This window comes from Balaenoptera musculus, chromosome 4 (genome assembly GCF_009873245.2).
Source record: "Balaenoptera musculus isolate JJ_BM4_2016_0621 chromosome 4, mBalMus1.pri.v3, whole genome shotgun sequence".
NCBI lineage: Eukaryota > Metazoa > Chordata > Mammalia > Artiodactyla > Balaenopteridae > Balaenoptera > Balaenoptera musculus.
In genome coordinates, this window is record NC_045788.1 from 70,724,745 (window position 1) to 70,751,057 (window position 26,313).

The 26,313-nt window shown below is 35.9% G+C and overlaps 1 protein-coding gene across 9 annotated transcripts in view; it reads right to left on the reverse strand.

Annotated features, from left to right (window-relative positions):
* The window catches only part of ATP13A3 (ATPase 13A3), an 81,157-nt gene that overhangs the window by 22,783 nt on the left and 32,061 nt on the right, over nt 1-26,313 (reverse strand). For all 9 annotated transcript variants that reach the window (XR_005019651.1, XR_005019652.1, XM_036849823.1 and 6 more), the window contains 20 exons: nt 26,059-26,131; nt 23,600-23,731; nt 21,796-21,975; nt 21,493-21,650; nt 20,566-20,754; nt 18,613-18,674; nt 14,958-15,108; nt 12,568-12,684; nt 11,939-11,956; nt 11,649-11,802; nt 11,432-11,552; nt 7,723-7,847; nt 5,560-5,735; nt 4,916-5,038; nt 4,758-4,837; nt 3,960-4,002; nt 3,762-3,871; nt 3,351-3,447; nt 2,365-2,437; nt 544-721 (listed from right to left, as the gene is read on the reverse strand). Coding sequence is in view for 7 of the 9 variants with exons in the window: in XM_036849823.1 (XP_036705718.1) it covers nt 544-721; nt 2,365-2,437; nt 3,351-3,447; nt 3,762-3,871; nt 3,960-4,002; nt 4,758-4,837; nt 4,916-5,038; nt 5,560-5,735; nt 7,723-7,847; nt 11,432-11,552; nt 11,649-11,802; nt 11,939-11,956; nt 12,568-12,684; nt 14,958-15,108; nt 18,613-18,674; nt 20,566-20,754; nt 21,493-21,650; nt 21,796-21,975; nt 23,600-23,731; nt 26,059-26,131 (2,360 nt within the window). In the remaining 2 variants the exon portion in view is untranslated. The remainder of the gene's footprint in view (nt 1-543; nt 722-2,364; nt 2,438-3,350; nt 3,448-3,761; nt 3,872-3,959; nt 4,003-4,757; nt 4,838-4,915; nt 5,039-5,559; nt 5,736-7,722; nt 7,848-11,431; nt 11,553-11,648; nt 11,803-11,938; nt 11,957-12,567; nt 12,685-14,957; nt 15,109-18,612; nt 18,675-20,565; nt 20,755-21,492; nt 21,651-21,795; nt 21,976-23,599; nt 23,732-26,058; nt 26,132-26,313) is intronic.

Genomic DNA, 26,313 nt, shown 5'->3' on the forward strand with positions numbered 1-26,313 from the left:
TAATTAATAAGTCTCTCTTACGTAACCCTTTCCCCATTCTTTAAATTTGGGGAGTAATATTAGCATAGTAAAGGTAAACAGACCTTGTGTTTACCTATGTGTAATTAATTAAAATAATGCTATCATAATTTGTGAACTGGAAAACACTCTGCCCATAAACAAATAAAAGACCCACTTAATACCTTTACTTAAATTTTTTTAGGTTTTAAATGTCATTTCCCAAACTGGGGTTAGAGAAGTTAGGAACACAAACATTCTGGGTTTAGAAGAGACCCTAGTGATTAATTTCAACTTTCTTATTTTACAGATAAGGAAAGCAAGGCTCAGCTGCAAATTAAGAAACTGGTCCAATGTCCCCATCTTGGTAGTGATTATTAGGACCTGGCCTAACCACCCTCCTACAGATAAAGTCAAATACAGGCCAAATTATTTAAGTGCTTAGTCAAGCTGCATGCAATTTTTACATACATTTTAAACTTATTTTTGCATGCGTATATATTACATACATTTTACACATACTTTTTAATGGATTGACCAACTTACTCTGAATGTGGACGCGACTCCTTATACCACGTCTGCTGCTTGACCCAAAAAAACCCCAAAGATTGAAATCCAATGCAGATGATAATCTGAGACAAGACGGAGAAGAGAAGGGCCCCAGATATAAGACCTGAAGGTGGTCTTTGTGCCACAAGTTCCTTCCAGGCAGGATTTAAACTCACTACGTTGAGAAGAAAGAGAAGAAAGGTTTATATCTAAATTCATCTGTCAGATTCATTTAGGAACATTTAGGAAAAAAAAAAACCCAGTTTTTCTCTAACAAATATTTAGCATGAAAAATGTTCAAAAAACAAGCCAGATGCTATACATATCTAAATAATCTGTAAAAGTAAACAATTTAGGCTTTTTCAAAAATGGCTCAGGAGCACTTTTTACATTAGTCTATTGAAGTTCAAAGGAAACACTAGTACAAGTAAAAAGAATAGTAAATATTAGCATATATCATCACCACCCTTGTATGTTTATTTCTGAATCTTTAATTGCAAAGCTACAGTTAAAATAATACATATTTCCTCCTCTTAAGAAGATATTAACAAAGGTTTGAAGCTATATAAACATAACAGTAACATACAAAAAAAGGCTCTGATCCCTTATTAAGGTGGTCCACCAAGTTTCTCCACTGTAGTGTTTCTATTTTTCTCTTTGTAATTAACAAGTAATTTGTAGAAAGATACTAAGACACTGTAAAAATCCTGTTCCTTATCAACTTTCATTCACTAGTTGTAGCATCCACTAAAGACTGTCAAACTCAGTGGTTCTCAACCAAGGTGATTTTGGCCCCCAGAGAACATCTGGCAACGTCTGGAGATATTTTTGGGTGTCACAAATGGGGGAGTGTTACCGGCATCCAGTGGGTAGAGGCCAGAGATACTGGTAAGCATCCTATGACATACACAGTAGTCCCCCACAGCGAAGATGTAGCCGGCCTAAGATATCAGTAAGACAAGGGTCTTTCCATAGTATAAGCCAATCATTCCTTCTGTATTATTAGTTAGCATTTTACTGTAAGGAAGAGCTTTCCCTTCTCTCCCAATCACTTATTTATTTCCAGTATGGACTTATGAATTTTCATTTGATTAAATAGATCATATCTCATTACCATTATTATTTATTTTGATGTTAACATCACCAATACTGAAACAAATCAACATCTTGTCTCCTTATATGATGTACTCAGGAGGACACAGCATCCTTTCTTTGGTATTCCTGCCAAGAATGCATAGCCTGAGTCTAATGAGAATACATCAGACAAACTCAGATAACTGGATTATCTTCTTTCATAAATGTCAACGTCAAGAAGCCCCCCCAAAAGGCTGACATACTATTCTGGATTAAAGATGACAAAAGAGATATGATAATTAAATGAAATTTATGAGCCTAGACTAGATCCTGGGCTAGAGGACTACGGGGGGGAAATAGGCAGAAGGGACCTTATTGGAACACATAACAAAACCTGAATATGGGTATGGATTAGGTAAAATTGTATGTGTTAAATTTCTTGATCATTATAACTGTGTTTAGCTGTATAAGAAAATGACTTTGTTTAGGGCAATATATACTAAAACATTCAGAGGCAAAGGGTCATGATAACATAAACATATTCTCAAATATTTCAGAAAAAAATGGAGAAAGAATAAAACAAATGGGGCAAAATATAAACAACCACTAATAAAAGAACATACTTACAGGGAAAATGGAGAGCTATGCACTGTGTTACAACTGTTCATGTAAATTTACCAAAGTTTAATAAGCCACATCAGAATTTCATATGCTTTAAAAACAATAACAAAGCAAAATACTCACTTGTAAATACCACTACCAAAATGATTGCCAGATCAATGAAGAGAAACTGGAAGTCTCCTAGGTTACTTAAGATCTAGAGAAGGGATTTTTTAAAAATAGTTAGCGCTCAGGAACTATTTTTATAGCACCACTTTTATACCATTTCCCCCTGGTTTTATTAGATTTTTCCTCCCTGGTTTTAAATGACAACTTCAAAATGACACTTGGACATGCTTAAAAATTGAACAGATTTGCCTTTAAATTAGTGAAATATAACATATTTGCAAAATTCAATTTAATATATTTGTATAAAAAGTAGCTCCAAAAAATTCATTCAATAAAAACCTTTAAAAGTTTTTTGGCAAAAAGAAAACACAAAATTCTACTCACAAAATTTGAACATTCTTGAAAATTAGTATCCTGAAGTTTCCTTAATATCTAACACCACCTCTCCTGATACTTTCCACAAATGGTAAAAGGGGATAGTTTCACAGAGACTCCTTGGGATCTCACCAATGTTCATTTAGAGAAAAATCTAAAGTGAGATCACTTCAACTACAAAATCTATGGAGTACCTAGGGATATCACTTGTTTATACAAGTCCTAAAAGTCCTAAAACTACAGCTGAAACATCTTTTCTCATTCTGGCCTTTCCTTATAAATGTATAGCAAAGTTAACTGCAATTCTAAAGTATGTCACAGCTTGACATTTTGAAGAGTTCTTAAAAAGATGTCCAATCTGCCCTAAAGGCAAAAAAAGAATACAATCATCTTTCATTCACAAGGCTGAATCCACAGTTGTTGGCCTTAAGGAAAATGCTATTCCAGATTAACGAGATTTTCAATTTGCTACTCGAAATACAGTAAACTAAAGGAATATTTACAGATGCTAGTTATTTAAGTTCCACAATTAATGGATGCATTCAAACTGAAACATATATGCTCAATATCTTAATTTAAATGTCTTAACACTAAATACCATCTCTGTTAGCAATGTCAGTACTCACAGAATACAGCAGAGTAACACTGAAGTACTGTATAATGCTGTACAAAGCCATAAATTTAAACACACAGAAGGAAGTCATTAAAGCAGCACGGCCTTCCCTGTGAAAACAATTGTTGGCATGTGAACAGAAGTATTCTAAATGCCTCCTCCAAAACCACAATTATATCTTGACAGATGAACATCAACATTCAACCGTTACAACAAAGCACTTTTCTACCAAAAGAACTTAGCCAAAGCAGAACTGGAAGAAATGAGGAGTAGTAATCAATCTGTTGCTAAAGAGTTATAGATCAAATACACTAACATACCATTAAAACAAATTCAAATTACTTTCTATGACTTTTTTTTTTTTTTTCTATATTCTTAGAGCAAGCTACAAAAAGATAATGGGAAGTTTTTCAATGTATACTACCTGATAAGGTTTGGCACACAGGAAATACTAGGAGTTTTGGAGGTAAAGGGAGATGCCACCGAAGCCTCGAGCTCTGATAAGGAAATGCCTCCATGTGCCCTCTTCAGAGCCTAATGGTTTGAAGAATAAAATTACTTGCGTTTTGTGCATGTGATTTAGGCCACAGAAAGAACTACAAATCACAAAATCTATACTTACACCACAATCATTTGCACCATCACCGCACATCCCAACAAAGTAACTAAGAAACAAAAATTATGTTAAGATTTTGATTAACTTCTAAAAACATACAACTTTTAACTTAAGATTTCCTCCAGCACAGTATTTTGAAGAGCTGACAGACCCAGATTCCCCCAGTGGGACTAATGAATCTTTTCATTACAACGACCACAGGCATGCTGCTTTGCGAACAGCGCCAGCCTGAAAGTCAAATGACCTGGGTCACTGCTCCAGTACTGTCACAAGATGGGCAACCATCAGTTTATCATTTTGGCATCTCAGTTTCCTAATCTTTACAGCAAAGATTGGGCCTGCCTAGTCTTTAGTACACTTACTTTTAAGGCTATCAGTAAAGATTTCTCCCTTAAAAACTTGAAACATAATTAGTTACTAAAAGTATGACATCACTTCTATCATTCAAGAGTGAATGAACTCTACCTCATGGATATCACCTAGAAAAGGAATGCTGGATATTGTACTTTACCTAAATAAATAAGCAGATGAGCCTCTTTTAAAGAGGCACTTACCTATCTTACAGGTGACAAGTTTATATACATGAAATATTAGTTACTTTTCTGGTTTTGAAAACAGAACTACAATTCATAAAAAATTAAAAAACAAAAACAGGGAATTCCCTGGCGATCCAGTGGTTAGGACACTGTGCTTCCACTGCAGGGGGCACGGGTTCGATCCCTGGTCAGCGAACTAAGATCCCGCATGCCTCGCAGCAGGGCCTCAAAAAAAACAAAAACAGAAACAAAATCCACCAATACTTACTCTACATTTTGCAATGCTTCTACTAACTGTGTCTTCTGATCGGGTGCCATACGAGCAAACACAGTGCCATGTAGCATCAACTGGAAAAAATATAAATTTCTTTAAAATACTGTTCACAGTGTATTCGTGTGAACACATACATAACCCAAATCACTAACCTTAGGAACAAGGTCTTGGAAATGTTCCAGTATCACCGAAAATGATTTTCCATTCATTGCAAAGTGATAACGAGTCACCTGAAGATCCTCTAAGTTATCATGGACCAATTTAATTGGAATAGCCTGTGTATAAGACGTTCAGAACACTATTTAGCCAAACCAAGTAACACAATCCTATTTTAAATATATTTGATCCAAAATTAAATTCTTTCATTTGATGTTTTACACAAGACAACTGAATGTTTAACATTTATTGAAAGTAAAAGAAAATTCAGTTTTAAGGTAATCTATCTATATTGTTTATTTAAAAAATAAAACTTAAGGAAGGCTAAATATCAGCTTCGGTTTGAAATGATCCATGAGCTAAATATTATGGACCACTTGCATCATTTACCACTACTTTTAAAATAGGATAAATATTTGGGATTCTTATACTTTAAAACTGTGCTTCTCAACTTTGGCTAAATATCAAAATTTAAACACTGAGAGACCTGCATCTGCCCCAGTCCTAATGAATCAGAGTCTCTGAGGAGATGGCCCAGGCTTCTGTTTTTGTTGAGTTTTTGTTGTGTTTTTAACGCAGATTTTTTCAGAATAAATTAAAACAAGCAAGTTTTGTAAAAGAAAATTCTACTTGACATTACCTCCGAGTCAATTGCTGATGAATCACTACTCTGTGTTAGGGTGTCTGCATAATGCCAATTTATCTTGGCAACTTTCCCATCCTTTGGAGGTAATGCTTCAGCAATAATAACTTTATCCTGAGGTAGTATCATTCCACAGTCTCTGGCCACTGAGACAGCAGTCAACATGTTGTCACCTAATTTTCAAAATATTGAAAATACATTAAGATTACAACAGAAACATGAATGCATTAAACAACAAGTACTTACTGAGAATCTACTACAGTCCCCATTACTGGGCTGGGCAAAATGAAGTTAATGTATGGTCCTTACTCTTGGAGTTTAAAAATAATAAAATCAGGATATATATATATATCAAAAGAAGCCTCAAATAATTCAAAAGCACATAGATACTAAATATTCAGAACATTCTCACCCACAATTTTTAAAGACAAATACAGTCTCAATCTTTTTGAGTCATGGACTAGTGGTACCCATTCAATGCCTGGCACAGTGCTCAATAAATATTGTTGAAATAACCTGGGAGTGACTGGTAATCTGTACAAGAAGATGAGAGTAGCATCACAGAAAAAAGTGAGTTACAAAAGCAAGATTACACAAAACAAAAAGATAAGCAAAGTAACAAGAATACAATCTTTACAAGATATAAAGAGAAGCAAGACAGACAACTTCTCAGTCACAAAAGGAAAAAAACTAAAGACACTGTAAAGACAAGATCAAGAGAGGAAAATGCAGATGTACAGGAGAAACAGGCAAAGGTCTGGGGAGCCCACCGCTACCAGAACGGAAGGGCACTATTGTCTCTTCCCTCAATTCCCACACACTATTTCCAAGCGTGTCTTCCTATGACCTGACAGATCCTCTTGGGACACAACGCCATATTCTGTCGTGGCAGGAAAACAAGGGCCAGTGATACAGACAAAGTGCTCTGAAGCAGGATCATGAGAACCAAGAACTGCTGGGATGCTAATAAATTTGGTTACTTGAGCTATCTGGTAATAAGTATGGTATTAGATGGCTCTCAGAGTCTAAAACATAAAAATGTACACAAGCCTTTTCCATATGTCTTACTGAACATGTAAATGCCATTAAGTGAATATCTTAAATCTGATTATATGCTAAGAAAAAAACACTTTAAGAGCTGCCACAATTTCATACGACTAAGAAAGGAATTATCTAATATTATCCACAGTATGATAAACTGTTGATCATAACAGTATGATAAATACCAGGAGACTCATTTAGATGTAGCAGTCAAGAAAGAAACCAGGGACTTCCCTGGTGGCGCAGGGGTTAAGAATCTGCCTGCCAATGCAAGGGACACAGGTTTGAGCCCTGGTCCGGGAGGATCCCACATGCCGCGGAGCAAATAAGCCCGTGCACCACAACTACTGAGGCTGCGCTCTGGAGCCCGTGAGCCACAGCTACTGAAGCCTGCACGCCTAGAGCCTGTGCTCCACAACAAGAGAGGCCACCAAGATGAGAAGCCCGCACCCCGCAACGAAGACCCAACTCAGCCAAAAATAAATAAATAAATTTATAAAAAAAAAAAAAAAAAAAAAAAAAGAAAGAAACCAAAAACTGGCTCTTTTCACTGTTACACACAATGATAAATGTACTATCTTATATATAAAAATATAACAAATATCTATTAATCATTTTCCATGTATGTGGCACAGTTCTAAAAATTATAGACAATCTCAAAATAAGTAAATCATATTCTTAACCCTCAAGAATCTTATATTCTAATAGAGAAAACAAACCTACAAATAACTAACACAAGGCAGAGTAAAACAACTGCTATAAGAAATATATGATTAAAGAGAGATAACAAAAAAGAGCACAGTTAAATATTTACAGTGTGCCTTTCACTAGTGTATTATACTTATTATAAACAGATTTGCTAGACCTCCAAAGTGTATTGTAAAGTTGTCTCTATCTTGGAAAAGTATTCAGAGCTGAAATAGGGCAATGTAAGATGGAGCAACTATATAATAAATTGAATTACCTGAGTTATAGGATAATAGTGCGGTATTCGATGGAGCTATATATCAACAGTAATAAGTATGCTTTTATAACTAACTGATCATTCCTCAATATTAGACAACCTGAACTTTAAGAGTCACACCCGATTTTTTTCTGTGTCCTTTTATAAAGTCTAACCTGTGACCATGACAGTGCGAATGCTGGCTTTATGCAAATCTTCAAGTACTGCAGGGGTTTCTCGCTTTAATTTGTTCTGCATTATAATTAATCCCATAAAATCCATGTTGTTCTCAATGGCATCTCTGCAGAAAAAGAAATTTTAACATAATGATTTAGTCATGAGAACAGGTATTTGTTCATTTTATGTTGATAAGGCAATTTAAAATAGCCATAAATTATAAATTAAAATATTTTATATGCTGAATAAACCATAAATGTATAAGTTGATGAGTTCGATCTCAACGAACTTAAATCTGAAAAAACAATTCCCAAGAAATATATTTTGAAATTAAATTTTACCTTTGAAACATGGGTATATAAAGATCCTTAGAAAATGTATATCTTTGTCTAAGACACTAAATACTTCTAGTACTAAGGAATATTCATCTTGTATCCTACCTACAAAATGAATGACCATAAAATATATCTATTTTTTACCGTCCCCCATCGAACATACTCTAATTTAAATGTTAAGAGAAAAGGAAAAACTGTACACAGGCACATTCAATAGTTATACTGGATTCATTATCAAGTCTTTGAGGAATTTTATAAAACTCTTGATCAAATTCTTGATGCTGGAAGCATGATACAAAAACTATTAGCAGTCCAACAATGAGATCTACTCAGGATCCAGAGATGGGTCTTTTAGAATATTAATATTCAATAGTTATCAAGATGCTATTCCTTCAAATAGTTGATTATCTACTGTGCACCAAGTACTACACTCGTCACTGGGAGGTCAAAGATGAAAAGGCATGATCTCTACTCTCAAGACCCTTTTGTGGGGAAACAGACATGCAAGCAAAGGGATCATGCAAAAATAATATGTGCTTCACCACTACAATGGAGATGAAGTCTGTTCAGTGACAGCTGCATTCTTAAAAAAATCTAAAGCTATCAAAATTATATCACAGAAATATTCTTTTCAATGGTGAAAATGGGGTTTGAAGTTAGGGACCAAAATTTCAGACTTGCAATAACCGAGTGGTTTTTCTACACAAAATTCAAAGTAAGGGTGCCTAAGTAAACAGTGACAAAATCTAAACATCTTTGAAATTATATAATTATACAATGGGTGGTAAAGATATTAAAGAATAGTTAGAAAACTTAATACGAACTATACTGCTGGTGGTAACAGGAGAAATAAGCCTTGAAACCTGAAAATGCATTTCAAAGCACAAAGCTGTACCAATGTGAAACTACTGGGTCAAAGCTCTGTAACCGTTTTCCTGTGAGGTTCTAGTTTCTGGCTGCAGCTGGTTTCCTAACTCTCCTAGGAATGATATAGGTCATGGAAATCTTGCCCTCTAGTTAATGAATAGTACAATATTCAATTCAAGATATACAGGTTCAAGTTGTAAGAGAAATGCCAACACCTGTTCCTACAGGTAGAATGGAAACACAGAGAAGATCTTGGTTGAAAGATGAGGAAGGGAAGTAGAGAGAGAGAAGGGCTGATAGGGAGGGTAGGGTATTCTGCGCAGACGGAACAGCCTGTCCAAGGCACAGAAGGACGCCTGAAAGACAGGCTCAAGAACCATAGGCAACCCAGTTCTCAGTCTTTAAGGTGGGGGAGGAGAGGTGGTAAAAGGCAAAGTCGTAGAGAAAGACCACCTTAATGTTCCCTTCATAGGAATTAGGGTATAATATTTTACATGTGTGGCTCCCAATCACACATATGCATCAGATCATTTGGTTGCCGCTGTTTTTTTTTTTTTAACGTCCCTGCTTAGACCAAATTCCCCCAGTATTTTGTTTTAATAGGTAGAATTCCTGAAGTTTTTTTTCCTTTTAGTTATTATTTGGCTATCCACTCCACTCCTTTAGTTCTCATTCAGAAAAACAGGATTGTACTATAAACACTGTCCTACCCTTTTCACATAATGCGCTTAGAATAATTAACAGAAGTATTAATACTTCAGGATTTAACCACTATCATATCATGTTATTTATACTATTTAAATTTGAACCTTATGCTCACATAGTAATACTTCTTTAGGCTGGATTCCTAGAATTGCACTTGCTGGGTCAAATTGTATAAGCAAGTTGAGATTTTGATAGGTACTATGCATGTTCTTTACAAATTTACAATAGTGCAGTAGCAGTACGTTGTTAAAATTTTCTCAAGCCTTCTCTAACACTTGATATCATCAATCTTTTCAATTCTGTAAACCTTAAGAAAGAAGTCATGTCTTGCTGTGGTTTAATTCTGTAGTTCCCCAAGAACTGAAGTGTCTTATCACTTTCATGTGTTCAGTGGCCATTTGCATGTCTTTTTCCGATAATTATCTGTTTGAATCATTTACTTTTTTTTTTTTTAACTAAGTATGTGTTCTGTTGTTTATTTCCTGATTCATATTCTTGCTTGTGAACTCCGCCGGTAGATGATGGGGAGTTATTTATAAGAATTCCAGGTAGAAGACTAGTATTAGATTTGAATGTTAAAGAGCTCTCTGTAGACATAGCGTGGTACACAGATTAGATATACGAAAGACTGGAGAAAAGAGCTGAGTCCCTGAATTAGAGACAATGGCAGCGGGGAGGGGATGTGAGAAGAAAAGTCTATGTGATAGGCAGAATTAGCAGGATAGCCAATAAGTATTTCTTTCTGCTTACAAAATGCTAGGTACCCCATGAAATATTCCTAAACAAAAGTGTTATCTTCAAAAGGTCAGTCTGTATCAGTTATAGTAAAAGTGACAATCCTTGAATGTGAAACCCATAGCTATAACTGGAAATAAACGTGACGCTGGTAATGGCCATCTGAGCTTTGCGGGTGAGGGTGGGGGGTGTGGTTATTGTGACTCATGATACTTGGTTTCAGCTACTGGGCAAAAGCAAGTACAGGTGACCCTTGAACAACACAAGTTGGAACTGTGTGGGTCCACTTACACACAGATTTTTTTCAATAAATACTATCGTACTACAAGTTGAATCCATGAGGCAGGTCCTGGAGCCAATCCCCTACAAATACCAAGGAATAACTGTAGATCACTGGGGAAAAATAAACTTCTGTAGAATTATGTTTACCAAAAACATAATTATGTTCCTAAAACATGCCTGACACATAGCAGGCACTCAATAAATATCTAACAAATAAACTAAAAGTAGTTCCAGAGGGACTTCCCTGGTAGCGCAGTGGTTAAGAACCCGCCTGCCAATGCAGGGGACACGGGTTCGAGCCCTGGTCTGGGAAGATCCTACATGCCGCGGAGCAACTAAGCCCGTTCGCACAACTACTGAGCCTGTGCTCTAGAGTCCGCGAGCCACAACTACTGAGCACGTGTGCCTAGAGCCCGTGCTCCCCAACAAGAGAAGCCACCACGATGAGAAGCCCGCACACCACAACGAAGAGTAGCCCCCGTTCGCCACGACCAGAGAAAGCCCGCGCGCAGCAACGAAGACCCAACGCAGCCAAAAATAAATAAATAAATAAATAAAAATTTTTTAAAGGTAAGGTAGCTTTAAAAAAATAAAAGTAGCTCCAGAGAGTTGTACTTTTATCTCAATTGCCTAAAACAAACATTGAACTGTTACATATTTGCATATATCCAATAAATATTTAATAAATAAATAGTAATTGAATATAAATTATTGTACAAGACTTTTATAAACATAAATGATGCCTTATTGGAAAAACTGTAGAAAAACCATTCATCAACCTTACCTGCTAATATTCTGCACTTTATGCCATGTCAGTTTTGACTCCAATTTTCTGTGTGCAAGAGCAATCACACGGAAGCCCTGTTTGGTGTAATTTTCTAAAACTTTTTCAAAATCAACAGGAACTTTTAAGAAGGAGAAAATAAAGGTCATCATTAGAATTGTGACTACAAGCTTACACAAATACCAGAATCGCACTCAAAGCCTAGCTGCTTCCTTACCTGTTTCGGGTTTACAAAGACTGGCAATGACCTCCGGCGCCCCTTTCACGTAGGCGTCCATCTTCCTGTCCCCTAGCACCCTCGCAACCACACTCATACGTTGCAAAGCAGAAGAAAATGGGAACTGGCGAACAATTCCTATCTCATAAATAGCCTATGTAATTTCAAAAGATGCACAAACCATTTATTAAGAATTAAAACAGACATACAAGTATATCTACTATAACTCAATTTAAAAAAAAATTTTTTTAAAGATATACTTAGGCAACAAGTAAACATTCTTCACTTACTGGAAGTTCAAACAGCTCCTAAAAATAAAACAATAAAGAAAAGAATAAAGTAATAGTATAAATTAAGTCCATTAACACACTCAAGCTAAAAAAATTTTAACTACACATCCACAAAACATTATTTGGAAAACAGTAAGGAATTCTGAGTATTTCAAAGTCAGGTTTTAAGATTGCTTCTTTACCACCTCCCATTTCTTAAAAAAGTATATTCTTGAGTATTTTAAAACACTCTGCTATCCTAGAAGTATTAACATATTAACTTCTAACATAAACTAATAGGAACATATTTAAAAATTAACCTAAAAATAAAGCCTTTCACGTACTCCTTTTATTAAGTCCCAGGAATACCAATGCAATTTAAAAGGCTTAACCACCATGAATCTAAATCACAAGGCACTAAGCCACTCAGTAAATGGGAAAAAAAGTAATAGTACTGAGAATTGAATCTCAATGTTTTACACAGAAGGCCTGCAACACACCAGGTGTAGTTTCTGATAAATGCAGTAAACATATTCATATCTCTATTAGAGTTAGAAAAAGGACATGTGACTTCATCTTCCAGCAATATTTTAAAATGAGGACAAAATGTGAGCACCAACAGTATTATCTAGCTTAAAACAATTCTGCACCATTTCTTGGTTTCCTGCAGGTGTAGATTCAGGAAGCAGCTGTTTTGGAGGACGAACCACAGTGGGCATAATTCGATTATGAAGTGCTGTTTCCTCTTCAGTTGCTTCTTCCAGAATCTGAAAGGAAAATATTCGAAGTATTGATTCATGAAATTCATAAATTCAATTCACTGGTTCCATTTTAAAATGAAACATTAGGCTATCTTCAGTTAAGTTAAAAAAAAAAAAAAGTAAAACAAAATATAAACAAAGCTAGTTAGTTAAAGTCCTAGCAACCCATGGGAGAGGGGAGGCAGAGGTCAGTAAAGAAATAGAGAAAAACTTCTCTAATTTTGCTCCTACAACCAGTTGGGTTTAAAGACTACTTCTGCAAGATACAGAAGGTCCTTGCAGTTCCAAAAATTGTCAGTCTATCATCCAGGGATTCCTTTCTGCTAACAGAAGAGGATTCAAAAATATGTGGCGCTCAGATACGGTTAGCAGAAGCACTGGGTCAAGAGCACTCTGAGGAACAAAGATGTGAATTTAGTTTCCCAGCTTGAATATGTCTAATTGAAGTACTACTATCCTAACTCCCTGAAATTTAATTTTAAAATATTTCTGGTGAAAAATTCAATCAAAAACTTGTATTAAATACATGCATATGACAAACAATAAACTAATTTGGCTCTATAAGTGAAGGAATCATCAATGGGAAAATGACGGGGAAAAGAGCTGTGTCCAATTAGCCAATTTTACACAGTTCTTAAGAAACATTTTAACACCTCTGAAATTGGGGTGCATCTTACATGGTATTAATCACATAAAATAATAGTAGTGCCCAGTTATGTAAAAACGTTCCATAGATACTCTGTGTTAAGATCAAGCATCAAAGCATCTCAGTCAAAAAAGCATGCTATTATACAAACTTACTTATTTATTAGCCCACTTTCTAAGAGTCACATACAGAACAAAAAATCTACTGAAAATCTATTCAGTTGGAGAACAGCTTTAGAGAATATCAGAGATGAATCAGCTGTACTTTGTTTTACTCCTTATAAATGAAGTGGGTCTCCTTTAAGGAATTAAATTTAATGAGTATTTATTGTGGGCTTTCAGAAAATGACAGAGCACTTCTCCCTTCATCTCCCTTCCTTTCAAAATACTAACAAAACACAAAAAAAGAAATAACCCTGTAAAAGTAAACAGAAAGCAAAGCAAGGAGAACCGAAACATATTGATGGATACAGAAATGAAGGAAATAGTAGCCCAGAATAAACACAAAAGGACATACAGGAGAGGTGGGAACATTTCTTATCAGTCAGAATAGCTGAGCAAAGCAAAAAGAAACAAAAAAAACCCCCAAAAAACCCAGGAGTCATGCTCTAGAGATACGAACTACCTACCTGAGAGGAGGAAGGGCTGCTAATATGAGGGGCAGCATTCCAAAGTACTGCGTGTGCAAGCACTGGGGGAGTGGGCGGGGAAAGCAACCTAAAGACTACTTCTGCTCCCCTGAAACTGAAGAATGCCTGCTGAAGGGGCCCCACCCTCAGTACACAACAGGTTCCCCCAGTCAGCCTTCCCATTCAGGGAAGACACATCTCAGGAAAACAGACCAACATACATATGAACAAGGATGAAAACCTTGTTGCAGCTACCCAGAACTATCAAATCAGACCTTCATTCTTAAATATAAAAGTACCATCAAGATGTATAACGAAAACCTAAAGCATGAAGGAGATGTCAATGACACCTCAATTTTTTCTAAAAGCATAAAGGAGAAGATTAATATAGGAAACGGGGGAAGAAAACCTGACCCAGAGAAAATTAAAAATTCAGAAGCAAGAAAGGAACTTTAAAAACAAACTATTATTACATCTATAAAAGAAGAACAGAGAGAACACAAGCGAGCACTCAGAAATTAAAATAATCAAGGACAAAACAGAAAGAAGTGAACAGACAGAAACCTCTGCGCGTGCGTGTGTGCGCGCATGTGAGAGTAAGGACACAGGAAGTAGTATGTGGATGGGGACAAAAGAACACTGAAGACACATGCCCACTCTATACTTCTGCCCTATGGCCAACGAACTGTGTCACTGAGATCTTCTTACTGACTTAGACCTACTGCCTCAAGATATTGATACCCGCTTTCTCTTGTAAACATGAAGCAGGGCCCTGAGCAGGTCATCCTCTATTAAAGGTCGTTTGAATGAGTCAATTTAACTAAAACAGACTTTTTAGACAATTATAAATATCTCTCCAGTGATGAATCTTTAGAAATTACATAGTTTCTTTTATGGTACAAGATAGACCATTGTCAAAACAATGTGAAGAAACAATTCTTCTGCAAGTTAATTTTTACTATTTTCCTGAAGTTAATTAATCGTACTTGAAAACACTGAACTTACCCATCCGATGGCTTCAAACATCTTCAAATCAAGTGGGTCACCAGAAAGCACTCCTTCAATTTTTGTAAGTGAATGACAAGTAGCCATACAAGCGACAAACTGAGACTTTACCAACATCTCATTGCAAACCTTTTCTTCTGGCAAAAGAAAACTATATAGAAAATGCACTGAATTAGATTCATAAATCCCAAGACTGAAGACAATAGCCTAACAGGCCTTTTCAGGTTTTCTTATTTTGAAAAGTAGAAATAAAATGTTTGCATTTATGCATGTATTAATTTTCACTATAGATTGACATTCAAAAACATTTTCTTCCATGAAAATTATTATACATGACTAAAATACAGTATTACCTTAGATTCTGAATAACTAGACCAGATATTAACAGTACAGAAAATACTACATACTAAACAATAATTAAAACTCCTGCCTATGGACACATGGCAAATTAGAACACATAAAAACTCTCTTGTAGAAACATAAAATGAATGTGTAACGCATTACCTTTCAAATGCAAAACTGGGCTCATAAGAAAGAAAAGGAAAATTTCAAGTGCCGGAAACAGGGAAAGGAAAACCAGAGGGGTATGACCTTAAACAGATGCTGTGACTGTCTTGGGGGAGAAGGAAGAGGGAGGAGAGCCATCTCAGTACCCTTAAGGCCTTGGGTTTTAATAACCACACGGGGAACAGGAGACAAAGTCGTGGCCACATACAAAGTGGGGAGTTGGAACTGAGAGAAGCCCTCTCACCTAAGATAGCCAGTGCTCTTGAAGAACTACACCCTTGGAAAAAGAGTATACTAGAAAAAATTTACCCACAGACAAAGGCATAACTAAGAATAAGCTTACCTCTTTTCCCCCACCCAAAGTTCAAGAAAATAGTTAATATCTATATAACATATTTACTATGCATTAGGCACTGTTCTGAGAACTTTAAATTTATTTGACTCCTCTCATCCTTATACCACAGGAAGGTGTTTTATTATCCCCATTTTATGGATGAGGAAACCGAAGCAGAGTGGTTAAGTGACTTGCCAAGTCACAGCATACAAGTGGCAAAGCAAGGATTGAAACACAAGAGGTCTGGTGTCAGTACCTAAACTCTAAACCATTATGCTACTCAGGATGGCATTTGGGCTTGAATATATGTTACTGCCTGGCCTAGAAATCCCCAAGTTATGAAAGTAACATTACAGCTTGTCTGGCACCACTGACACTACTTTTGGCCAAAGTCTAAACTCTCTAGAGAGGAGCTCCCACAACATAGCCACAAAGGAGACTCACAGAAAAATCCTGCTAAGGATGAGCCCATAATTTAAAAACGAACCAGGAAACAATTCTCACGACTCAACAGACAAAACAAAGACAGAATTAGAATTCCATAAACTTGAGATAATAGAATGGCAATCTGAAAGAATGCAAAGAAGGCATTTTAAAATTACAGACTTAGAAAAAGAACAAGACACCATGGCGGGCAAAAGGGGAGAGGCAGATTTGGAAAGAACCGAATGAAATTTCTTGTCCAGGGTATGGTTAGGATTCCCAGATGGAGAGAAAACAAAGAATGGGGGAAAAGCCATAATGGAACAGACAGAGGCTGCAAATTTTCCAGAATTTAGGAAAAGCATGAATCTTTGGAATCAAGAAGCAAAATGAGTACTGCACAAACAAAAAGATCATGGTAAAATTGCAGAAATCAAGCATAAAGAAGTATTTTTTTAAACAAAGTAGAAAAAAAAATTACTCAAGAAGACTAAGACTTCTCAATAGCAATAACAAAAGAAGTTAGGAGAAATGGAATAACACCTCCAAGGTGCTGAGGGAACACAGCTGTCAAACTAGGAATCTATACAGTTACACCATCATTCAAGAGACAGAACAACTACTAATGAATGTAGTTACGGAAGATGGCAATTTAATCCAGAGGAATGGGATACAAGAAGCAATGGTTAGCAAAGATATCCGTAAACCTAGGTAAATCCTAGCATGCAGACTGTATAAAACCAAAATCATAATCATAAAATGTTATGCAACAAATACATGTAAAAAGGGAGGTGAAAGTAAAAGTAGTGTACAGTGCATGGGTTTTGGGGGGGTTTAGAAACTAATAAAGACACCCATGGACTTTAGACTCTAAATATGAATATTAATAACTTAAGGACAAGTAGTAAAAGATCAGGATGTATAAATTCTGAGAAAATGAGAGAAATATGAGAAAATGTGTTTGGGAATTGGGGTGAGGGATGGTAGAAATAATTTCAAATATATCTGAAATCACAATAAATGTGAACACGATGGCAATAAATGTAAACGTAAAGATTGAAAAGTAAAGAGATAGAAAAAAGATATACGAGGCAAACATTAGGCAAGAGCAAGCTGGTGTATAACTATACAAATATTAGATGAAACAGAATTTAAGGCAAGATGCATCGTTAGGGATAAGTAAGGTCACAATGTGACACACTATTTACCAAGAAGATGTGACAGCTCTGACATTACATGAACCAAACAATAGTCTCTGAGACTGTATAAACCAAAATCCCACAGACTTTTGAGAAAGAAAAAATAAAAAGTGGCATAAACACAACTATAGTAGTAAAACTTTTAAGCATCAAAGACAGCAAAAACAAAGTAAAAAGATGCAACAGAGACTGGTGAAATATATTTAATGTATAGTACTGAAAAAGATGATCACCCAGAAAATACAAAGGACTTCTACCAAGTGAATAAGATAAAGACAAACAACACCATTAAAAAAATTAGGATATAAACTGACAATACAGAGAATGCTAAATGACCCTCCTTCCAAAAATGGAAATACGCTCAAACTCCAAACAAAGAAACTCTGAACAAAGCCACAATGAAATTCCATTTCCTATCTATCCATTTGGGAAAATTAGACGTCTGACAATGGCAAGTTTGGCAAAGATATGGAGCACCAGGGTCTCTTACCCACTGAGGGAGAGAGTGTAGGTTAGCACCATCACTTAGAGAGCAAGTAGACGGTACCTTCTAGAGCTGTGGCCATGCATGTGCGGTATGACCCAGCAATGAAACTTTTAAGAAGCTGGTTTACTGAAACTCAACCACATGCTCACAGAAGTTGTGTGCCTAAGGATTTTAATTGCGACACTGTTTGTGAAAGTGGAAGGAAAAAGGGAGAAAAAATGAAACTGTCCCTTAGCTGAAGAACAAATATTATGGTTTAATCACATAACGGCATACTAAACAACAGTTAAGATTAATAAATTGGATCTATACATATCAACATGGATGAATCTTGAAAACAATGTTATGAGGCAAAAAAGCAGCAAAACACATACAGTACATAACAGTTGTGTATATTTATTTATAGACAGATCTTGTTTATGGGTAGATATATATGAAGTAAAAATACAAAAACATGCAAAGATAACAACACAACTTCAAAATGGTGGTAGGGGTAGAAAAAGGGATAGGTTAATACTTTAGCAATATCTGTAATGTTTTAAATCTTTTAGGAGATCTGAAGCAAATATGGCAAAATGTCAACTGTATAATCTTAGTGGTGGGTACATAGCTATAATATTACTTTCTATATATTTGAATGTTTCATATAATAAAATATTTATTAAAATTAACTAAAATAAATGATCAAGTCTAGCTAATAATTACCGTGTATTTTCCACTCGTTGAATCCCCCAAAGATCTAAACCATCTTCAGTAAGAGTTCCAGTCTTAAAAAAAAAAAAGCACACATTTACAAAACCATGAAAAGGTATGCTGCATCTACATAATGGAGTGCAATACAGCTGTAAGATGGGGAGGGGGATAAGTAAGATCTCTGTCTGTGTACTAATAGAGTACCCTGCAGGACAAAAAGTGAGGAAAAGTGTGCAGAACACTCCCTATGGTATGGTTCCTCTTTGTGGGTGGGGTGGGGTAGGGGGAGATATGTGTAGAATTGTATTCTTATGTGCTTATAGTATTAAATGGTGGAACAATGCACCAATCAACCTATCAATCAATAACGGATGCCAACACAAGAGGGGGAGATTAGAGCATAGGGAGCCAAAAAAGGGAAGAGGGACAAGTTAAATGACATCAAGAGGTGCAATCAGCCAAATTCAGGATATAAATAACCTGGTTTCCTCAATAACACGACTGGGAAAAAGGCAAGAAGAGCAACGGTCACAGATTAATTATAACCAATGCAATCCTTATTTGGATTGACTGAAAACACAAATTGTAAAAATTTGAGATATTTTTGAGAAAGGCAGGGAAACCTGAATATGAATTGGATATTAGGTAATACTAAGGTTTGTTAAGTGTAGTAAGCAGTGATAATGGTACTGTGGTAAGTTCTGTTAAACCATTATCTTCTAGAGCTACATACCGAAGTATATGGATGAAATAATATAATGTCTGATGCTGCCACCTTCAAAATGAGGGGACAGTGAAATAAGATTGACAATATGTTGGTAACTGTTTAAGTTGGATAATGGGCAAATGAGGGTTTATTATACTTGCATCTTTTTCTCCACTTCTGTGTCTGCTTAAAAATTTTAAAAACATTTCCAAAAAAGATTAAGCAAAATTTTAAGTAAAAATTTCTTAACAGATTCATATAAAACACAGTCATGGGATACGACTTTTTTTTTTCTCTTGATAAAATACATCTCATATTTTTTTCTTTAATAATGAAGGTGCACAAAAATCAAATTCTTATCATGTTAGTTACCCAGAAGAGACAGATGGAAAGTTTTCTGATCAAGGTTTAATTCTCTAAACTTTTAGGAAAACTAATTTCAGGTGAGGAAAGAAGAACCCTTTGTAAGAGGCAAGGTATATTTCACACAGGTACAAAATTTGTCATTTTCACATAAAATCATATAATCAGTGTCTTTCATAATTTTGTAACACATTCAATGAAATCATAGAGCAAACACTAAATGTATACTTTACAGCAATAACATTCCAGTAACCATATCTGTATAGAGCCTATTCTGTTGAAAAGATCAAAGAGCAGATAAATTTTACTACTACTACTATAAGGCATAATTCTGGATATGAATGGTCAGTCAATTGCAGATTTGGGCAAATAAGCAATATCCAAAGTATTAAAAATTGAAAAAATAATGAGAAGAAATAATACAAAAATGATGCATGTGCCAAGTAAGTTAAAAAAGAGAAAAATCAGAACATTTCTTTTAAAACGTGTGCAGGGCTTCCCTGGTGGCGCAGTGGTTGAGAATCTGCCTGCTAATGCAGGGGACACGGGTTCGAGCCCTGGTCTGGGAAGATCCCACATGCCGCGGAGCAACTGGGCCCGTGAGCCACAACTACTGAGCCTACGCGTCTGGAGCCTGTGCTCCGCAACAAGAGAGGCCGCGACAGTGAGAGGCCCGCGCACCGCAATTAAGAGTGGCCCCCGCTCGCCACAACTAGAGAAAGCCCTCGCACAGAAATGAAGACCCAACACAGCTAACAATAAATAAATTAATTGAAAAAAAAACAAAAAAAGTGTGCAAATTAGTTGATAAAGAATACAGAAACCATTAATCTAAATACTTTAGACTTACAAAGCTACAAAGTGACCTTTGAGAATGATTATGACATTGAACCAACCTTGTCAAAGCAAACAAGATTCAGTTGTCCACAGATGTTTATCCTTTGGGGACTGATACAGAAAATACCCACTTTTTTCAGTCTTCTTTGGGCATACACAACGCCAGCAGTCATTGCGGCAGGAAGTGCAGGCGGCACAGTAATTGTAATGATATCAAGAGACTCAATAATTATATCCCCAACTTCTACCTACAGTTAACATAAAAATAAATGTCAGACCCCCACTATTAAATATTTATTAACCCAATGGGGGGTATTTCTTTAGTGAAAGGTCTATAAACCATTTTTAATCTTATATATAAGTGTGTATGTATATTCATGTATTAACTATCTATAATTTTTTTCCCTTTAGAGATTCTGCAAAATGGAAAGCTCAATGAATTGTCAGTGGACTGTGGAATGAGAGCTATTTTTAAAGCTAATTCTTACTTTAATAGCCCCATATACTTCATACACTACATACTTCAAAGTCAACAAATATTATCAGATATTGACTCTTACTACTATGCTAGTCTCTATAGGGGATAGAAAAAAGAAATTTGACAAGGTCCCTTAGAAATACCTTCAATTCAGTAATCACAAATAATTTTAATGCTGTATATAACAGAGGTTAAAAAAAGAAAAAATAAAGCTTTTGGTGAGTATGGGATCACTCCTCCCTTTTTTAAAGTAACTAGACAGCAAATAAAAGATCATCTCAACCAGAGCTGATCAAAACTTTCTGCTTTCATGGTGATGTTCTAGATCTGTACCTTCTAACATAATAGCTACAAGTCTCATATGGCTTTTTTTTTTAAGTTAAATTAATTTAAATTAAATTAAAATTTTAATTTTTCAGTCTCACTCACTAGCTACATTTCAAATCTTCAAGAGCCACACGTGAATCAAACTAAGAATCAAACTCTATTAAGGGTCCCATGTACATACCTCATTTAAAATGCTATTGATAATAGTGTAGATAAACCCAATGCCAGCCACCGCCACAAGACACAGTAGAAATAAGTAGGCATCTCTGTAGAGTTTAAAATCAGTTGGTTTGGGATACAATATGGAGCGGACAAGCTGTCCTTTGGAAGTACTAAATCCTTTCAAAAAAATTAAAGAAGAAAATGATTATATAGTATTTTTATAAGAAAATGAGAATTCTCTCTCAAAACAGAATCTCTTTTTAAGCATTCGATAGGCTTCAAATATGCTAAACCATGCAAGACAAGATTAAATATTTTCTACCTGTTCTAACTACTATGGCTTTGACAAGTTCTCCAGTGTAGAAACGAGTTTGAATAACAGTTGTCCCACAAAACAAAGTGTGTCGTCTATGTGTTTCTGGACTATATAATTCATCTCCCATTCCTTTTATGTCCACTGAAGGATTTGGCAAATTAGTCTTTGTCACTGGAACACTTTCTCCTTTAAAAAAAAAAATCCGTAAGTTAAAGCATAGAAATCAGTATCAAACACACAAATCTTGAGTTGTTAAATATCCTAAATGTTATCATACTGTTGACAACAGTTATTAACAGTTCTCACATGTGAATAACATAGCTTAATCAATTAGCTTTTTGTCTATCAATTTCCTTACCCAGAAATATCAAATTTTGTCTTCCACAATAATTCCTGAAAGTGATCTGTGACTCAAAGGTAATCAGTTGGAAATAACTGTGCCAAGTTTCAAATAAGAAGACGAGGTTGCTACCGTTGCCTCAGCACCTGTTCTGGTATCCCTGAGAACTAACCTGGGAAGCACTCTGCAACCCCAAGCACACACAACACGTGAAGATCCACTCCTAATCCCACCCCACTCCCCGAACACAAACACACACACACACACACACACGGGTAAGAAGAGAACAAGCATCCGAGCAAGGCAGAGGAGTACAGTAATTCTCTAACAGTAAGAAAGAGCCAAATTCTTTTAACATTAAAATGTAGTGCTCTGTAGCATTCACACTTCTTGTGTCAAAGGCGACAGGTGTGTGGGGATATTTATGTGTATGAGTGTGTTTTAAGACTCTTAACAGTTCAAAAATGTATTATATAGAAATCACTTTCTTGCCAGGTTGACTATGACAATTAAAAAATAGTCATGATAAGGGGCTTCCCTGGTGGCGCAGTGGTTGAGAGGCTGCCTGCCGATGCAGGGGACACGGGTTCGAGCCCTGGTCTGGGAAGATCCCACATGCCACGGAGCAACTAGGCCCGTGAGCCACAACTGCTGAGCCTGCGCGTCTGGAGCCTGTGCTCCGCAACGAGAGAGGCCGCGATAGTGAGAGGCCCGTGCACCGCGATGAAGAGTGGCCCCCGCTTGCCACAACTAGAGAAAGCCCTCGCACAGAAACGAGGACCCAACACGGCCATAAATAAATAAATAAATAAATAAATAAATAAATAAATAAACAAATAAACCCAAAGTTTAAAAAAAAAAATAGTCATGATAAAAAGATATATACACATAGCTGATTCACTTTGTTATGCAGCAACTAACACAACAACGTAACACAATTATACTCCAATAAAGATGTTAAAAAAATGTTCAAAGAAAAAAAATTTTTTTATTAAATTAAATTAAATTAAAAAAAAAATAAAGATATAAAGCTCTACCTCCAGATTGTGAATTTCCAAAGGGAAGTTATTTTAAAGTCTATTTCTCCCCAATTTAATAAAAATATCAACTATTCTAGTCCCACTTTTTGCACATCAAAGTAAGAAGTAAATATGCTGTGGGCAAAGGATTTCTTTCCTCTTCCCTTACTATAAAGCATTTCCTCATGTCAAAAGAATGGACAGAAGCAGGACAAGAGATATCGTGAACAACAGCATTGTGCTTTAGTATCACAGCTGAGTATAATGCAGAATTTGGTTCCCTCATAATAAAAAAGAAAATCTTTTCACAAATATCTATCACATTCATGACATTCATGAGTAAAGGATACAAACAGCACAGTTAATTGTGACATAGCTTAATCAACAACTACTTAATCCTAATATCATTATAAACAACTCATCTGGGTTTTACTCATTTAATTTAGTTTACCTGTTAACATGCTTTCATTTACAATACAAGTACCATTAATAAGTACTGCATCACAAGGCATGACTGTCCCATTTAATGGAATGACCATGACATCTCCTGGCACAAGATCTGTAGAAAAGATCTCTTCGATTTCTGAATTTAAAGAAAGAAAAGTCTGAAAAGAATATTCTTTAACTTGGAATAAAAATACAGCAAACAAAAGATCTATCCAAAGGTCACCTGATCTCAATAAGACATTAAAAATATAATGGAGTTAAATAGAAAAATCCCAATAGATGAAGAGTTTTTGACAAATAAGATTATTATTCCTTAAGCTAACAAAGCATGGTGTCTAAATGTGTCAGCTAGTTTGTCCCTGGATAGGACGCCAACTGCACAGAGTTGATGCCAAGTCCCCTCTAAGCTAACAGGTAGGTGGGCTTCAACACTCATTACAACGGTGGATGCTCAATCTTAGCTATCAGCCCTCTGAGTAAACAGGTGATGAATCCACACAGGAGGCCCCCTGCAACAGGTAAATACACTCAGATTTCTGTAATCCCTTGGAAACAGATAAAAGCATTGAAATTTTAGCACTTTCTTTTTTAACAGCATTCTTTTTCTTGTTGCTACTATTTATAATCCATAATGTCTCATTGTTTTCTCAATATTCCTAAAATAGTCCCAAAATAGCTTAGATATTATTTCAAATCAATTTATAAAATAAATTAAACTTTGTCACACCTAGTTCATTATTTCCTTAGAAATTTATGTATTATATTCAAGTTAGTTAAACATTTCTTTAATGATCTTCCCAAGTAAAAGGTGGCCTTATATTTGGGCATTCTCTCTCTCTTCCCCTACCCCTAGATTTTATTAAACTAGCTTAGAAGAGACTTACACTAGTTTCTAAGCAAAGATGGGTGAGGAGAAAACTACTGTTTGTGATGTTAGCCTGCAGGACAAATACTCTTCCCTTTCTAAAGAAAGGTAGAAGTAGCTTACGAAGCTATGAGGAAACAACTTTTAAAGAATTCTAATGCTATTTTGCATGTAGTAAGTATAATAATCTTCATTTCTTAATAAAGTCCCTTATTTTAAAAGCGTGACTCAATGCCTTAATGCCACTTGAAATTCTAACCCTCTTAGGTGTACCGAGAAACTAAATATCAGTGATCTGTTGGACTATACAAAGGGGATAAGGAAGCTAAACACTGAGCAGTGCATCTGTCCTAGCATCCCCAGGATCTTCAGCAGCGGCAGATTGGGAAGAGGAGGAGCACCAATAAGCTACACATCTAAGACTGCAGCTCGGGGAGGCAGATACTATCAGCTAGTACTCTAGCAAGTGACCAGGAAGCGCAAGGAAGAAAGCAACCTGCCAGGCCAACTTGGGTTTACACCTGGATGTAGTATACTGAGACAAGAGAATGCAGACTGATTTGGTTTTCCTGATCAATCAAAGCAGCTACTGTCTCCAAGGCCCATAATGCTGTGCTGCCTCCCCTTTATCTCCTTTACCTCTTCAATATCTCACCAAACTAATGTATCCAAAACATCACCCTTCCCTACAATCCTGCTTCTCCTCCAGTGTTTCCTATTTAATTAAATGACACCAACATCCATGCCCCAGCCTGACACCACTGTATCACCTTGCATCCAATGAATCATCAAATCTTGTTCAATGCCCACATTTAAGTATCTTTCAAACCCATCTCACCACTCTCCATCTCCACAACCCTCACCTTGATTCATTTCATGCCTTCAATATTAATCCCCTCTAAATAAGTTTGAACATGGCAGCCAGAATGATTTTTTCAAATAGGCAAATATGATCATATCACTCTCCTACTTAAAACCCTTCAATGGCTTTCCACTGCCTTTTGGGAGAGTCCAAATCCCTTAACAAGCCTTAAAAGGCTGTCCACTATCTAGTTGCTGCACTGAATTTCTTTCAGTTATTACAATGACCAAACTCTCTCTAATACCCAGGCCTCTGGGCACTTAGAACCCTCCTCTATCCCTCTCTCACCCCCACCTTACCACGTTCTCCTACTTTTTGTCTGTCTAATTCAATCACTTAAGAATACTTTTTCAAAGAAGGCATCCCTGACACCTACAGTAAATGAGCTCTAATATCTAACCCTGACTTCTCCCTATCATAGCATTTATCACACTTTACTGTTTCTGTTTATCATCTGTCTTTCCAACTAGACTGACGTTCAATGATGGCAAGGACTATGTCCATCCACTGTATCCTAAGAGCCTAGTATAGTATCTGTCACATTATAGAAAAATACAATTTCACATAAATGAAAGAATTTGATACAGAAACATGAGTACAAATCCAAACACACATTTTTATTTCTTATGGAAATAAGTGTATATATAAAATATATTGGGCTTGCTTCACACATTAGTGCTTAGTGGAAATCTTTTTAAATTTACTTTTCCAAGAGTAAACTGAAGTACTTACTTACCTTCATTTACTCTGCAAACTGAAACTCTCACAGTACTGTGAGCTGCCACCATGTCATGCAACATAATATATTGCTGAATCGGGGAAAAAAATTTTAACTCGTTAATATAAACTAACTCTTCAAGCTATTAGAAAGCAAGGGTAATATAAAATAAGGTAAGCTAAAATAATAAATTCATATTACTCTGCCTTTGAAAAGGTCAAGACCAAAAGATTCAAAGATCATTCAATGTTTTAGCTCAAAACATTAGACAAA